Raw genomic sequence first — 16,413 nt, forward strand, 5'->3', positions numbered from 1 at the left:
TACAAAACCAGGCATTTATTATGGGTTTGGTGTCGGGCAGACTGAATAGAGTGGACAGATTGGGGAACGTGCCCCTACTCAGAGCATTCTGGAGACATTGGCAGATATATTGGCAGATATATGGGTTCTGGGGATTCTCCTGCTTCACTTCTTGCCCTTCATGTTCTTACAATAATAGTCATTACAGGCGATGGTCAGACCAGCGATAAGAGAGAAGTAACTGTGAAAGCTGACCCGTCCGTCACGGCATTGGTCCAGATCCTTCATGATATTATCTACAGCCAGCGGGTCGTTCTGGTTCTGTTGGGGAGACAGGAAGACGGGTTACACATCAGGAAACTGGCACCAGAGGCTAGACCTAGTGCGGGCACGCAGGGAGCTTACGGTGGCACCTTTGTGTGTGTTACCTCCCTTGTTTCTCTCACCTGGAAGCCTTGTTATCTGATTGTGCAATTCCTGGCGATCCCATTCATTGTCTCTCCCCTCCTGCAGGCTACACCCAGGGGAGGGGAGCGATTATACATAATAGGGGGCAAGATGGGGCTCGCAGGAAAGATCAATCCTACTCAGTGTACTAAGCTTCTATAATGCAGCTGTTTATTAGGTAACAGCCTTCACCGCGCTTATATCGTAGTTTGTGGAATTGTCTCCCGAAAGAGATGTTCTAGGTGGATGGTGAGGGTCTGGCTAGCGTAAAATAGCAATAAATGAAACAGCGGAGAATGGGAACCACTGTGAGATGGAACATATAGGAGTTTGTATGCACAGTACGTCTCTCTGCGGCTCACACCCACCTTCAGGAACTCGCTGAACTCTTTGTCCATCAGCTTGTGGAGGTCCTCCTTGGACAGATAGCTCTTGTCACCTGCGTATTTATGAAAGGTGAACATCAAGGTTTCCATGGCTTTCTCCAGCTCGGATGGGCTCATGATTGCGTCTTCTAAGGTGCGTTCTGCAAGAGATGACAAAAAACATCTTATACCCATACCACAACATCCAATGAGACGTAAAGAGAACATAATAAGAGGATAAAATGATCCAACAGCCAGGCCCACAATGACATCACATATCGTTGGGGCTTCATCTCTCACCTCATAACCACACCCACCCAATGACATCACATAACGTTGATGCTACATCTCTCACCTCATAACCACACCCACCCAATGACATCACATAACGTTGATGCTACATCTCGCACCTCACAGCCACACCCATTCAATGACATCACATAACGTTGGGGCTACATCTCTCACCTCATAACCACACCCACCCAATGACATCACATAACGTTGGGGCTAAATCTCTCACCTCATAGTCACACCCACCCAATGACATCACATAACGTTGATGCTACATCTCTCACATCATAGCCACACCCACCCAATGACATCACATAACGTTGGGGCTACATCTCGCACCTCACAGCCACACCCATTCAATGACATCACATAACGTTAGGGCTAAATCTCTCACCTCATAGTCACACCCACCCAATGACATCACATAACGTTGATGCCACATCTCTCACATCATAGCCACACCCACCCAATGACATCACATGACGTTGGGGCTACATCTCTCACCTCATAGTCACACCCACCCAATGACATCACATAACGTTGAGGCTACATCTCTCACCTCATAGCCACACCCACCCAATGACATCACATAACGTTGGGGCTACATCTCTCACCTCATAGTCACACCCACCCAATGACATCACATAACGTTGGGGCTACATCTCTCACATCATAGCCACACCCACCCAATGACATCACATAACATTGGGGCTACATCTCTCACCTCATAGCCACACCCACCCAATGACATCACATAACATTGGGGCTACATCTCTCACCTCATAGCCACACCCACCCAATGACATCACATAACGTTGGGGCTACATCTCTCACCTCATAGCCACACCCACCCAATGACATCACATAACATTGGGGCTACATCTCTCACCTCATAGCCACACCCACCCAATGACATCACATAACGTTGGGGCTACATCTCTCACATCATAGCCACACCCACCCAATGACAACACATAACGTTGATGATACATCTCTCACCTCATAGCCACACCCACCCAATGACATCACATAACGTTGACGCTACATCTCACATCATAGCCACACCCACCCAATGACAACACAGCACCCCTTCATTCTGTCAGATTGGGGCACATTACTGTGTAATAAAGAGGTCTGAGAACATGAGAAGCCAGATTATGACATTATTATCAGACGTCTTGACCTTCTCCCCGGAGACCGCTGTGCTGGGAACGGCAGTTAATGCCTTTCTTATCCCATCATTATATATTGTGTGTCTATTCAGAGTGTATAATAGTCATTTACTCCATATATAGAGCAGGAAGATGGTCTGTGAGAACACTTAATGGAGCTCATTAGTGCGCTCTGACGAGAAATGGCTCCTGAAGGTACTGATCGGCCCCTCCTCTGATCCTGTGTCTACATCCAGATAATCACCATCATGTATAACTAATGTGACTCACTGCTGGTACTCTGAAACATACCGCGCTACTCGCTATCCACTGCAAAGTTAATAGTTAACCTTTGATTGCAAGCTCTTATGTTCAAGGCCCGTGAATCCTCTTCTCTCTGGTCATACTGAATAGTATAATCCAGTTCCCCTTACTGTACAATGCTGAAGCTGTAACTGATCAGATAATACTGAAATTGGATATTCAGCATTATCGATTCTGCCTGAGTTCTACCAGTTCATTAACAAGAGCTAGAGATACCAGGGTCGGCCATATTGTTCTATTCATTAATAATTTACTCCTCCTTAGGCTAATGTCAAACATTGCTACAAAACACTCCATTGTTATATGTGAGTGTGCACAGGATCTATGTAGATTACTGGAGGGGAATGCTTCAAAACACTAGCCCTATTTACAGAACTAAATACAATAAAGATTCTATCACTAATGTCCATGACCTGAATGTAGTAAATGTGAATGAATCGGGTTAGCAAAGCTGCCAATGTTTTCAGGGGCGTTTTTATTTGTTGATCAGTTGTATCTAAGTATGTGATCTACAACATCCATTACAATATGTTTATATGACTTGGTTATAATGCATCTTAAATATTCACATTAACCTCTAAAGCTCAAAGGATACAAATAGATATGGAGAATAGCATCCGATGCACACACTTGCCTACTCTCCCCGGACGTCCGAGAGACTTCCAAACTTCGGGGAGAGTAGGCCCGCCTGAACTCTCCTCATATATAGGGCAGGACCTGGTGCCACGAGGCAAGTATGAATATATAGAATGAGAAGAATTGCACTGTGTGATATGTCAGTATTGAAAAATGGGGATTATTTTCAGGGACAACATTTTTTAGGTCCTTAAAACCTTGGACTGTTGGGATGGGGTCTTACTGCCCTTGGTACAGGGTGTATGGGGATATCTATATATGCTGGGCTGTCTATTGCAGTGTAAACACACATTAATGATACATTGTCTCTCTATACAGTGACCCTAGGAGCTGACTATCCGCTCTCACCTACAGAGGGTGGGGTCCTGACCCTTTGTTTCAGGACACAATTAGAAACTGAACTAATATTGCATCTAATGTAAAGTAGTTTACCCTGCAGCCCATCTCCTGTGTCTGTCCCTGTGCTACAGATGTGGGTGTCTGGTCGTTCTACTCTCTCCAGCCCCTTGTGTGATTTAGCACCATGGATAGAGTAGCACTTATAGGGGAGTGGGGATGGTGACTTAAATGTCATTTGTGGAAGGATATTTTTGTTTTTCAGAACTGGAACTATATAAAGGATGGACATAAACCTAATACGACCCATAGTAAGGTTTCTGCTGATTATAACATGGAATATATAACATTCCTATACTAACACAAGAGGACGTTAACTTGCAGCAATAACACATAAGGGAGGGTTCAGAGGTCAGTAGTCCCAACACATGTCACAACATTCCATAGATGGAATTCCAACACTTCAACTGATTAACCTCACACACCCCATGTCTGAGAGATGCTTCCTGTATATGTCACCTGTCACCTGCAGTCATCTTATGTCCTCAAGCAGCATTCACTGAGGGAGACACTGGGGCTCACTTAGAGCGGGCCATCGGCCCGTTTTTGGAGAGAAAAAATTATGTGTGTGGGAACAAATGTGTCCATAGTTAGACTTGTAGCTCTTTACATCTGGAGAGGTGCACGGTAAGGAGACGTTTAGATTGAAGTTAACACATGAAAGATGTTGTTGTACATGTAGATATTTCAGAAGTTGGCAGACCTCGTTTCAGGTTATTCTCGTGTGTAAGGATCCTAATTATTGTAATACAGCGATAAGAAATATTTTCTATTAGCGACAGTAAATCTATGATTGCCGATATTTACTTAGATGACATACTGAGGTGCCCGGCGATACTGGCTGGCAGTGGTACCCTTACCGCTTTGCCATCAGAATAAATGTTATGCAGCCATGGATGGGGAGCCTGTTTGCCAGTCCTTGATAGTTAGAGAGAACATACAGATAGCAGTGCCAGTCTACAATACACACACCTTCACAGCCCCCCTGATTACGGTCAGGATTGGCTGGGTGTGGTCTCTGGCTCTCCTTAATCAGTGGGATTCATCCAAGGCATCTCAGGAATTCAGCATAACCAGCAATATCTCATCCATGACTCTGGAACTGGTCATAGGGACACAACGCCCAGCAGGACGTACACAAATGTATGAAAACACCTAGAACCTCTCTTATTGGTCATCTCGTCTGTGGCTAGGTCCAAACGGGAGCGGCCAGTGCACCCAAAAAAATGTCCATGTGTCCTTCCACAAGCTGCCTACTTCTGCTATGTGGGGGCCACCTGGGTGTACCCCATTACATGTACACGCCAGCAACCTCACAGTGAGGGAGACAGGGCCAGTGAGGGGAGTAGACCACAAACTCTGGTGACCTCTGCACATTTATCATAGAAGAAGACACACCTCACTCATCACTTCCATGACACATAAGGGACTTAACCCCGGGACCTCATACCGCCCTCCTGATGGTGGGCCAGTGGGGTGAGGACTGAATGGGGGCACAGACGCCACGCATGTACAGATTGGGCAAACACTTAGGACAATCAATACCATCAATAATCCAAATATAATAATTCCCTCCAACATGAGCAATCAATGTCTATGAATTATTTACAATGCAGACTCTGTGCTGGGGGGGTTACAAGAAGGATGATTTGTAAATCATTTTGGTTATTGCCTTTTAAAATGATACCAACGGCTCCCAGAATAACAGCCAGTGAGAAGTACAGACCTCCAGCCCGCATCTTATCCATCATGCAGATCTAAGCAATGTATTATCTCTGATATCAGCAAGACCACTTTCATGGTAAATGTTAACATTAGCCATACATCTGGCTTCAGCCACAATCGATTTCAACCAGGAGTGTCTCTAACAGAGGAACGTGCTCAGGTGTAGGGCAGGGACATTGTCTGTCTGTGCAGTGTTAGGTGTATAATGTAGTACACAGCTCTGTGTGTGCTGTGAGTGTGAATTAAGACTTTGTGAGTGTCAACAAGCCGGTCATCCTGGGTGTGGCTGCAGCTTCCCTGCTGTTACATGGACTCTCGACCCAAAGCTAGCAGTCCGTTATATACACTGACACTGACTGTCAGAGCCAGACCTCTGCATAACGCCCATTACACATTGTGTATATAGATAGATAGATAGATAGTAACTATCCAATGCTACCAGTCTAGAGCAAGCAGGGATAAAGAAAGAGAAAATATCTGATTGGCTGACTTGTGCCACATACATAATGACCCTACACTTCTGTCTGCAGGCACTGCAGGGGTTAAGTGGTGATTGAAGGGTACAGTGTGGGCAGTGTACAGGGTGTGTCTATCTGCATAGCACATACAGTCATACTTATATACCAAGCCTCCTGGTTACACTGTATTAACCCCATCATGACTAGTATTAATGCAGTGGTAATGTTATATGTGCACTCATTCATTCATTGACAAAACTCAATCAACTCAGCAGCCTATTAGGAACATTTTAAAGGAAAGAAAAAAAATGCAGGTAGCCCAATGACACACCTAAGGTAGCCCACTATGGGACCGGTCCGGGGCCCAGCCTGCTCCAGGGCACCAGTCACAGCACACGGGATGTACACTCATTCATTCACTGACACCAGTTACAGTGCATGGGGTGTGTACACCCTGCCAATCCTAACAATCCGTACACTGCTTGGGGCATATATATATAAAGAGTTACAGTGAGGAGGGATGGTAGGGACACAGGGTTATAAAGTAACAGCCTGGCAGCATGTTATACTATATTATATCCGTCTATACTTCCTGATCTGTGGTGTCCTATCTACTCTGCACAGTCTCAGCGGATTACTCCGTTTTATGGAACACAGGCGTTAGTTAATGGACAATAATAGTCAGTTACACCCCTGCACATGGAAATCACAATTCAGGCATTATTAGATTGTGAGCTCTTTGGGATAATAAGATAACAATAGGCTGTGTGTAAAGTTCCTCACTCACCTTGTGGCAGAGAGAGAGAGAGAGAGTCAGCTGCAGGCGTTGGGTCCTCCTCAGTAAGTGAGGTGTACACTGTATGTACTGATCACACCCCTGTGCGGTAGGGCCAGCCCCTGTCCTGTAATCTGAGGCTTCACTGAGTCACTTCCAGATTCCTGCCAGCCCCCCCCCCCCCCTCTCACTATCTTGGCTCTTTCTTTTCTTTCCCAGTTCAGGAATGTCTCAGCTATTCCACTCCCTCCTACTCCCAAAGTGTGTTTGATGCAGGACAGGGGGGCTACCAGAAAGGGTGAGAATATATCTTGCTCCAGGGGTTCCTAACCTTTCTAGGGTGGGTCTCTAATATCTAAGTAAGAATCTGTTAAACATATTTTACTATCATCCTGCATAAGTGCCCAGTTTTCTATTCATTAGATGTATGAACAATAATAGACAACCAAGGAAGGGCTGGCAGATTTTATCCCAGGGGGCGAGATTCGGCTCAGCAGATTATCATCATCATCATCAACGTTTATTTATATAGCACCAGCAAATTCCGGAGTGCTTTATTAGGAACATTTTAAAGGGAAGAAAAAATGCAGGTAGCTCAGTGACCCACCCAAGATAGCCCCTGTAGACAACGGTAAGATATGTTATTTAAATACATAACCATGGGTGGCTGAGTTGGACTCATGGGTCCAAAGAAAAGCTTATAAAAGATGTATGTAAAAATCATGTATTCACGCCTATATGAGCATCAGCCAATCAGAAGCAGCTAGCTTCTCAGGCACCCGATACGGCTCCTGACGGGTGTATCTGCGGCTCTGCCTCAATCACAGTTACTGCACTTGGACTGTGTTTATACCACTAGAGTGTGTACTTCTTGTCACCGGGTCACCCATTATAGCACTGTAAGCTTCTTCTCATATTATACCAATAGATTGTAAGCTCTGTGGGACACTACAAGCACTTAAGGACTAAGATTGTAACCTTGTTGCAGAGCAGCATGAGAAGTACATTTCTGTAAGTCTTTCATTATGCAGCTAGATTGCAAGCTCCTTGGGGCAGGATTTCTATTATACCACTAGATTGCTGCATAAGGATCCTGAGCCATTGGTGGAACTACTGTGGGGCAGGGTGTATAGCCCCCAGCTAAGTGACTCTGCGTTGTATAATAGCCACCAGGAATTACCAGAATGACAGACAGGCCTTGTTTAGCTAAAGCTAATTTGTCTTTCTGTGTCTGGCCAATCGTATCATTATGTGGTTGCACTGAACAATCGGATTGATTGCAGGGCGTGTTTCTGGGTTTACAACCAAGTAACCAAATACATTACATTGCTAGTGCAGTATTGGCTACACGTTAGCATAAAACTGTCTGGAACTGACCATTGGCTGAGTGGTTTTAGGGAAGGGTGAATTTAAAGTTTCAATTTCCCTTGCAGCTTTTTAAGGTCTGCATTTGGTCAAACCTAAGTATCTGGCTCCCCCTCATGGTCACTTGGATGTAATGCAGTAATTTTTTATTGGGGGTGAAAGGCTACTAAAGATCTAATAACCATCTCCCTGACATATTCAATCTCCCAAGTGTTCCAGTAGTGGATGTGCTAATAAAGACAGCATGTTACATTAATTAAACTCATAGTTACATATACATTCTGTGTCTTTTTTAGGCCACATATGTCTAAATGCATTTATACTCCCTCTCCTTCCTCTATGTCCTGGGATCCCCCGTTAGCAGAGAAAATACCATTTAAAATGTAAAATGACCAGAGAGTGACATATAGGACCTTTGAGAATGGACTCACTTTGAATTGTGCAACTTTCTTTAAAATATAGCAGCTGGACTCCTCCCCTCTGAGAGATGGGAACTGCACGAAGTCTGGGGCGGGTGTGATTTATTGACATACCCTCTAGGAGACCTGTTGTAAAGTGCAGGGGGAGTGCACCATCCCTGCCCTACGCCCCACCCCCACGCTGCTCATTGTGATCCGCGGCATAATACAGCAGAGGGCGGGGCCCGATGTAGCGATTCGCTGTGAATCACGACATTAAACCCTACCCTCACCCACTCACTAGGGATGTGGGCAGGTGCTAGAAATGTGGGAGTTTCCCAGACATTCCGGGAGAGTAGAACTATTCTTAATGATGCAAAATATATCAAAATAACTAGCGCTCACCTCTCTATATTGCCTAACAAATCATTGAAAGGGGAAGAAACTACAGATTAAAATCAATAGATACCATAGAAGTCAAGAAAAATTGATAAAATTGGAGTGCAGCTAAACAGGAAAATAGGTCCTAAAATCCAATAAAACATATAATTAATTACAATAAAGTCCTAAGTGCATACCTATGTATATGTAAAACCAAATTATTAAACTGATGTAATTTCCATGTGGAATTCCAAACATCTTTATTTAACACACAGAAAAATGGCCACATTTTAAATACAATTCAAAATTCACAATTTCTGTTTTTCTTTTGAAGTACTACCTGATTGAGCCTAATTTATGTCATTAATTCATTTTGAGAACAAGGGGACATCTCAACTGTTGTTATCACATGTGGCATCTGAGTGTGTGTTTTATTACGCCGGTCGGGGTGCACCTAGGAATGTGCTTCTCCGTCAAAGTGCAACAGGGAGGCACAGACGCATCTAGAAATGTGTCTTCTCCATAGACTTCTTCCCTGAATATATCAATCTGTGGAGCAGATTCAATAAAGAGTGAAGATCTTGTGTGAGATTCCTAAATCAAAGGTTTCTGGTTAAAATCTCAGCTCAAAGAGCTCAGAGCATAACTGTACCGGTATAGCACACAGTATCACCTCGCTCGAGGGACTTCGCTCTTAATTCAGTCTGCCCCTATAAGTTTGGTCTTGGGGGATTCCAGATGACTACAATCCCCTCAGGGTCTTCGCCTATGCTCCCCCACATTACACAGCCTTCCGTGGGTTCGTATACAGTTAAGCTGAGTACACACTACAGAATATTACTGCAGATGCGATTTCTGTAACGATTTCACCAATGACTGAAAGGTCCCAGTGAGCATGCCGATCCATGCGTACACACCTACATGATTTACCGTCGGATCTGTGCTCTTCATCTGTCATAGTCATCGGCTGAAAAGATTGTGACTCTGCAAAGTCTATCTATGGACACTGCTGGTCGTGAGCGCGTGCACACTTCCACATTTGCCGCACATCGTTTAATCGTTGAACAAGATTTTTAGTCCGTTTATAAAATCAGATCAAACGATACAATGTGCTTTGGAACAGTAATCATTCATCGTTGGTGCATATACACTAAGGGGCATATTCAATTGTCCCAAAGTTCGAGCGCTCAAAAAATATTACCGTTAAATACGGTAATCTCTCGCTGGATTTCGGCTTGCAGCTCCCCGAGCTGCGAGCTGAAATCCAGCGAGTAAATTACCGTATTAACGTTTTTTCCGCGCAGGATTACCGTTATTACGGTAATCCTGCGCGGAAAAACCGCGGACAATTGAATATGCCCCTAAGAGTCTAATCACCATATATTGTTTTATGTCCCCCAAGTTATTTTCTCTATCAGAGTTTAAATACATCTCACTGGTCTATAGATTCTATACGTCAAACAAAGCAACTCTAGGTAATCACTTTTATACTTTGAAAACAATGAAGTACAAGGAACAATTGTTACCCTGATAGTTTTGCAGTTAACCTGTTATCCCTCTGCCTTGGGTGTAGAACCTCAGCCTGGATCCAACCAGACGAGGTGACTTAATCCTTCATTACACATTAGATGTTGTAAAGGTCATTTCAGAGGTTAGATTTGGTATGTTGAGAAACCAGCTTCTTTTCAGTACTAAAATAACAGAATAATACCCACAGCATGAAATGTGATCCTGATCCCCTAATGCTCAGATTAGGACAGAAGCTGCTGAGCTCTAGATAACTGGCTAGAAAGTAGTGTCCAGAGGCTGGCTGGGTATGCTGGGAATTGTAGTTCAATAGTGCCTGAGCTGGCTATAAACATTTGAGGCACATTACAAAGTGTAGTTTAGTTGTGTCTGTATGAGAGAAGTGGTACAGAGTTCTCACTTCTGATCACAGACGTGTTATTTAAAGCTGCACTGCCACCTACTTATACCGCTTTCATACTGCCGCCCCGGCAATATCCCGGGTTTTTCAAGCCAGGTTTTTGCCGGGGCTCGGAGCGTCCCAGCTCAGAAACACCATTCATACTGCACCTCGGACCCGGGAATTTCCCGGGTTGACCCCATTCATACTGCACAAGTCTGTGCCCTGGCAATTTGTGGGAGTCATCACCAGAGCAGTTTTCATTGGCTGAAAATGGTGATGTCATTGAAAGGTGACTGGTTTTTTGACGCATAAAGATGATGCAAAAGTGGGTGGTCATTGTTTACCACATTACTTTTCATCATGGCCGACGACTCACTTTTGTGTAGCCCAGAGTTCATGTTCCTTCTTGAATCTTCCACGGGCTCCCACCGATGACATCATCCTCCAGAGACAGGCAGACAGCCAATCAGCTTGTTTTCTGTGCAACCCGGGTTGAAAAACCCGGGTTGCACCATTCATAGTGCAGGCAACCCAGGTCCAACCCAGGAATTACCCCTCGATAAATCCCAGGTTGAAGACCCGGGTTTTTAGACCCGGGATTTTTGACTTGTACCATTCATACTGCACCAAGACCCGGGTCGTTTGAGCTCGCCCCGGCAAAAACCCGGGATTTTGGTGCAGTATGAATGGGGTATTAATAGATTTTATTAACGAGCCCCACTCACTAGTTGGAGCCCCGGGGGTAACTAAATTCAGACATTTGCCCCCTGGATAAAGCACTGTATCAGCCCCGAGACTCTGTGGCAATAGGGGGAGGGGAATGTGTTCTGTAGGTGGTAGTGCAGCTTTATCTCACCATATCAGGGGGATGTTGTCACGAGTCGCGGTGGTGCCTCAAGTCGCTGCGACTCACTGTGCCCACAGGATGCATCCTTGCCGTCTCCATGACAACCGGGACACCACTTCCTGTTTACACCTAGGCAATGGTCGGGCTGCCGTAACTTGTAGCGCCGCGTCCCGGCATTACGGAAAGCCGGGCGCGTGCGCAACTATTAGATTATTAATTAATTAACCAGCCCCATAGGCTGATTTACCCCAGGCTGGTATCCTTGTTCCTATTGGCCAGTCTCTGTATATAACGCAGGGAGGGCTTAGCCTCCCTGCCGGTTATAGTTCTCAGTTTCTGTGTGCTAGCCTGCTCCTGTGCTCTGAACATGTTTTGCTGTTGGATTCCTCGTGTATGACCCTTGGCCCTGTTTATTGGATTTGATTCTTGCCTGTTGCCCTGACCTTTGCTTTGTTTCTGGACCCTCCTCATTTGCTGCCAGCCCTGACTTTTTGCCTGATTTCTGACCACAGTACCTGTTCCGGAACTAAGACCTTTTCCTGTTTCTGACCATGCTTGATTCACTATATCCCGCTACTGTGCTACAGTACGTTCATAAACCTGTACTACTCTGAGTATAAGACCTGGGGGCATCCGAGTACCTGTGAGCAGAACGAGCTCTACGGGAAAGGCGGCTGCTATAGGTGAAGACCTCTGTCTGGTTCTACTGGTTTATAAGTCCGCTAGCTGTAACAGACGTTTAGTTGTTGTGGGCCCTAACCACCCAAAAATGTCTCAATTATCATCTGTATTATATATTTTGACATGGACATTTGGAGAAATAGTCATGCTGAGATGAAGGAGTTTACTTACTATCTGGCAGAGATAGACTAGTTTTCTATCTCTGCTTATTGCAGTGATAGAAAAACTTCTCATCGCTGCAACGTACCATTACATTTTGTCCGGGGCAGCCGGTAGTCAGCTCCTTGACAATACTGACTGCCAGCGACAAGACCACTTTTACAGCTTCACCTGCCAGGCTGCTTCGCTCTGCGCAGTGGAATTGGGAGCCTTGACTCGGGCCCTCCTTCCTCTTCCTACCCCTCCCCTTGTCACCTTCGGCTCACCTTGCCATCCTTGTAATTGCCCTTTATATTATGACTTAATTTTTCATTGCCCACTCTATTCGGCTCTACTGGTGTCCTGTAGATTTTTTGCTAGCGTTTCTCGGTTTACGTGACCTATGTCTATCTTGTTTGTACAACCGAAATGTACAGCGGTGCAGAACTTTGTGACACCCTACATGTAAAAGCCAATAATAAACATCTGCCATTGGTAAGAATCTGTGAATCCACAATAGCTTATTTCTGAGTGTTCTCCTTCTATACCCCAACATGTGCTACCCATCTGCCATCTAGTGGTGAAATAAAATTATACTTCAGTGTGCACAGGGTTACTCTCCCTGGTAAGAGTAGGGTCGTGACAAGAAATTCAGGGAGGTTTATGATTTGACATGTTTGGTTTCAATCAACTTTTACACTGAAAAGGGGCGTGTAGCGAAAGATTTTATAAGTGGAACAAAAATAAAAAAAAAAAAGTTTAAAATGGATTTGTTTTTCTCTTCAAAATTTGCCAAGAATTAAACTACTGGGCAAAAATTGTGTGATGAATTGAACTGTGGGAATTCACTAATTTCTACTTGCACACTTACAGACCAAGACATGAACATTGACTTTTCACCATTTTCTGCAACAAACGACTCTTAAATACAAGCCTAGTTGGCGATTCACTGCTTCCCAACAGCTTTTATCAGGATCCATGGTAATAGTAAAGATGGCGTCATACTATCAAACAAACTAATGTAATATGCAGGAATATAATTAAAAATGTCCAATCAAGGATCAGTTTATAGTATTATTATTATCGTTTATTTGTAAGGCGCCACAAGGTTTCCGCAGCGCCGTACATGGTACAAACAGTAGACTATACAGGGTAAGACAGTACAGAACAATAAACACAAAGTACCAGTACTTCAGAAACTCCAGGCAGGCAGATACAGTAGTGACGGAGCGGAAGAACAGGTATGGAGACAGGAGGGAAGATGGGCCCTGCTCATACAAGCTTACATCCTAAGGGAGGGTAAACAGAATCAGGTACATAAGGGAGCCAGTGAAGCAACGGGGAGAGAGAAAGGGGGCAGGGGAGAACCAGAAGAGGTGAGAGGTTAAGTGGATGATTGGTAGGCCTTAAGGAACAGGTGAGTTTTAAGAGCCCGCTTGAAGGAGCACAGATTGGGTGAGAGACGGATGGAGCGAGGGAGGTCGTTCCAGTGAAGGGGGGCAGCACGGGAGAAGTCTTGGATTCTAGAGTGGGAAGAGGTGATCAGAGTGGAGGAGAGGCGGCGATCATTGGCTGAGCGCAGGGAGCGGGCGGAGGTGTGAATGGAGAGGAGGTTAGAGATGTAAGGGGCAGTAGACAGAGAGAGCCTTGTAAGTGGTGGTGAGGAGTTTGAAAAGGATTCTGTAGGGAAGATGAGTCTCGCAGCCGCATTGAGTATAGAGCGGAGGGGGGCAAGGCGGGAGCAGGGGAGGCCAGTAAGGAGGAGGTTGCAGTAGTCAAGACGGGAGATGATGAGAGCATGGATGATAGTTTTGGTGGCATCTTGAGAGAGGAAGGGACGGATGCGGGCAATGTTACGGAGTTGGAAGCGACAGGCTTGGGCAAGGGATTGAATGTGGGGGGCAAAAGAGAGAGAGGAGTCGAGAGTGACACCTAGGCAGCGGAGCTGGGTGACAGAGGAGATAGTGGAGTTGTTAACAACGATAGAGAGGTCATGGTGAGAAGGGAGCCTGGGTGGGGGAAAGACAATGAGTTCGGTTTTGGAGATGTTAATTTTAAGAAAGCGAGAGGACATCCAGGATGAGATGGCTGAGAGGCAGTCAGTTACACGAGAGAGGAGGGAGGAGGAAAGTTCAGGAGAAGAGATGTAGAGTTAAATATCATCAGCATATAGGCGATACTGAAGACCGAAAGAGGAGATAAGAGCCCCAAGGGAGGAAGTATAGAGCGAAAAGAGTAAAGGGCCAAGAACAGAGCCCTGAGGGACTCCAACAGGGAGAGGGGAGGGGGTGGAGGAAGAACCAGACATGGATACGGAGAAGGAGCGATTAGCAAGGTATGAGGTGAACCAGGCATGGACAGAGCCAGAGAGGCCGAGTGAGAAAAGAGTTTGCAGTAGGAGGGGGTGGTCCACGGTGTCGAAGGCTGCGGAGAGGTCAAGGAGGCTGAGTATGGAGTAGTAACCCTTGGATTTGGCTGATAGGAGATCATCGGTAACTTTAGCCAGGGCCGTTTCAGTGGAGTGGAGGGGGCGGTAGCCGGATTGGAGAGGGTCAAGGAGGGAGTTGTCAGAGAGGTGTCTGGTGAGGTGGCTGCAGACAATCTGCTCAAGTAATTTGGAGGCATATGGGAGAAGAGAGATAGGGCGGTAGTTAGCAAGAGAGGTGGGGTCGAGATTGGGTTTCTTAAGGATAGGGGAGATAAGAGCGTGTTTGAATGAGGATGGGACAACACCAGAGGAGAGTGATAGGTTGAAGAGGTGTGATAGGTAGGAGCAGGCAGTAGGAGAGAGAGCGAAGGAGGTGGGAGGGGATGGGATCAAGAGGACAGGTAGAGGGTGGAGAGGAAAGAATAAGGGAGCGAACTTCTTCACCTGATGTGGGGATGAAGGAGGACCACAGCTGGTTGATGGCGGGAGGGGAAGCGGTGGGAGTGGGGGGAGAGGGGTGGGAGGAGGAGATGTTGCGTATGTAGTATGTATAAGTGTGCACATATTGGACCATGATTGGACATTTTTAATTATATTCCTTCATATTACATTAGTTTGTTTGATAGTATGATGTCATCTTTACTATTACCATTTATTTGGAGGTGCATAACACTATTAGATTGGCAGCCTAATAATTATCTTTGGGACATATTTAATAGTTGACTACTCCACTTACTGATGTTTATCGAGAACCTTGTAGTAAAAAAACTAATGATCTGTCTAATACTGAAGACACATCACGTCCTGAGAAGGAACAGCCACAGAGGATAGAGGAAGTGTTCTGGGCCTGTAGGGGGTATTCACAGGTCAGCAGCTCCAGCTGAACCACAATGAGACAGAACCACAGAGGCCTGGAGTGTATGAGTACAAGGAGTTGTAGAACTTCCTGCCGTTGGGTATTGTGGTTCCTGGGTGGGGCACCATTCACCAGGCATTGACAGAAGCAGCCAGAGAGGTCAGCCCGATGGATGTGGTTCTACAGAGATAGAGGTCAGGAGAACATAGGGAACCACAAGTCAGCCAGGACTCATGGGCCTCACCACACCTGAGCTGGTAACATGGAGCCCGTTAATACATTGACAGCTCAAAACCATAACTTAAAAAAAAATAAAAAAAATCAAAGACTACTTTTCGCCTACAAATAGGAGGCCAAAGACTACCATGGTGGAATGATGGACCCTGGACTTGGAATTCTCTACTTGTATGTGTTGCAAATACTTTCAGTGCTGGATAACATTTTGATAGAAAAATTTACAAAAACAGATAGCAATCAGTAATTTTTTATGAAATGGTTAAAGATTTGAGGCCTGCAATACTGGGTTGTGTGAAATGAGGAAGGATAGAGCAGCGCTCCGCAGCAAAGCCAAAAGAAGTGCTGTTGGGGAGGGTTCAGCGAGTAAGTGATGCTGGACACCTGGACTAATGATGAGAAGGGAGATAGTCAGCACTGCAATAATATAGGTGCTCAGAGAGAAGGGGGTCACCACCATAACTACTCATGGCCACCAGTATGACTATGACAGAATAGACCAGGAGAGATGACCCATGTCCTCAGAGTGAATGAGGGATATAGAGCGGTCTGCATGGTACAGGCATCTGGCTAAACATCACTCAGAGAAGTCAGCCCGGTCAGGGAATGAAGCCAACTCTCCCAGCTGC

General features: G+C 45.4%; 1 protein-coding gene across 1 annotated transcript; it reads right to left on the reverse strand.

Moving 5' to 3' along the window:
* On the reverse strand, positions 1-6,665 carry LOC142108140 (protein S100-A10-like). The gene is made up of 3 exons (XM_075191745.1): positions 6,560-6,665; positions 795-952; positions 1-300 (listed from the first exon to the last, which is right to left on the reverse strand). The coding sequence occupies exons 2-3, from the start codon at positions 927-929 to the stop codon at positions 145-147; spliced, it is 291 nt and encodes a 96-aa protein (XP_075047846.1). The 5' UTR covers positions 930-952; positions 6,560-6,665; the 3' UTR covers positions 1-144.
* Between the last annotated feature and the right edge of the window lie 9,748 nt (positions 6,666-16,413).

The sequence above is a fragment of the Mixophyes fleayi genome, chromosome 12 (assembly GCF_038048845.1).
Source record: "Mixophyes fleayi isolate aMixFle1 chromosome 12, aMixFle1.hap1, whole genome shotgun sequence".
Classification (NCBI taxonomy): Eukaryota; Metazoa; Chordata; class Amphibia; order Anura; family Limnodynastidae; genus Mixophyes; species Mixophyes fleayi.

Bases quoted from the DNA above. Each gene is read 5' to 3' on its own strand.
- LOC142108140 (XM_075191745.1), bottom strand. From the start codon at position 929: ATGAGCCCATCCGAGCTGGAGAAAGCCATGGAAACCTTGATGTTCACC. The intron at 301-794 runs GTGGGTGTGAGC...TCTCCCCAACAG, and splicing joins AGTTCAGCGAGTTCCTGAAG to AACCAGAACGACCCGCTGGC.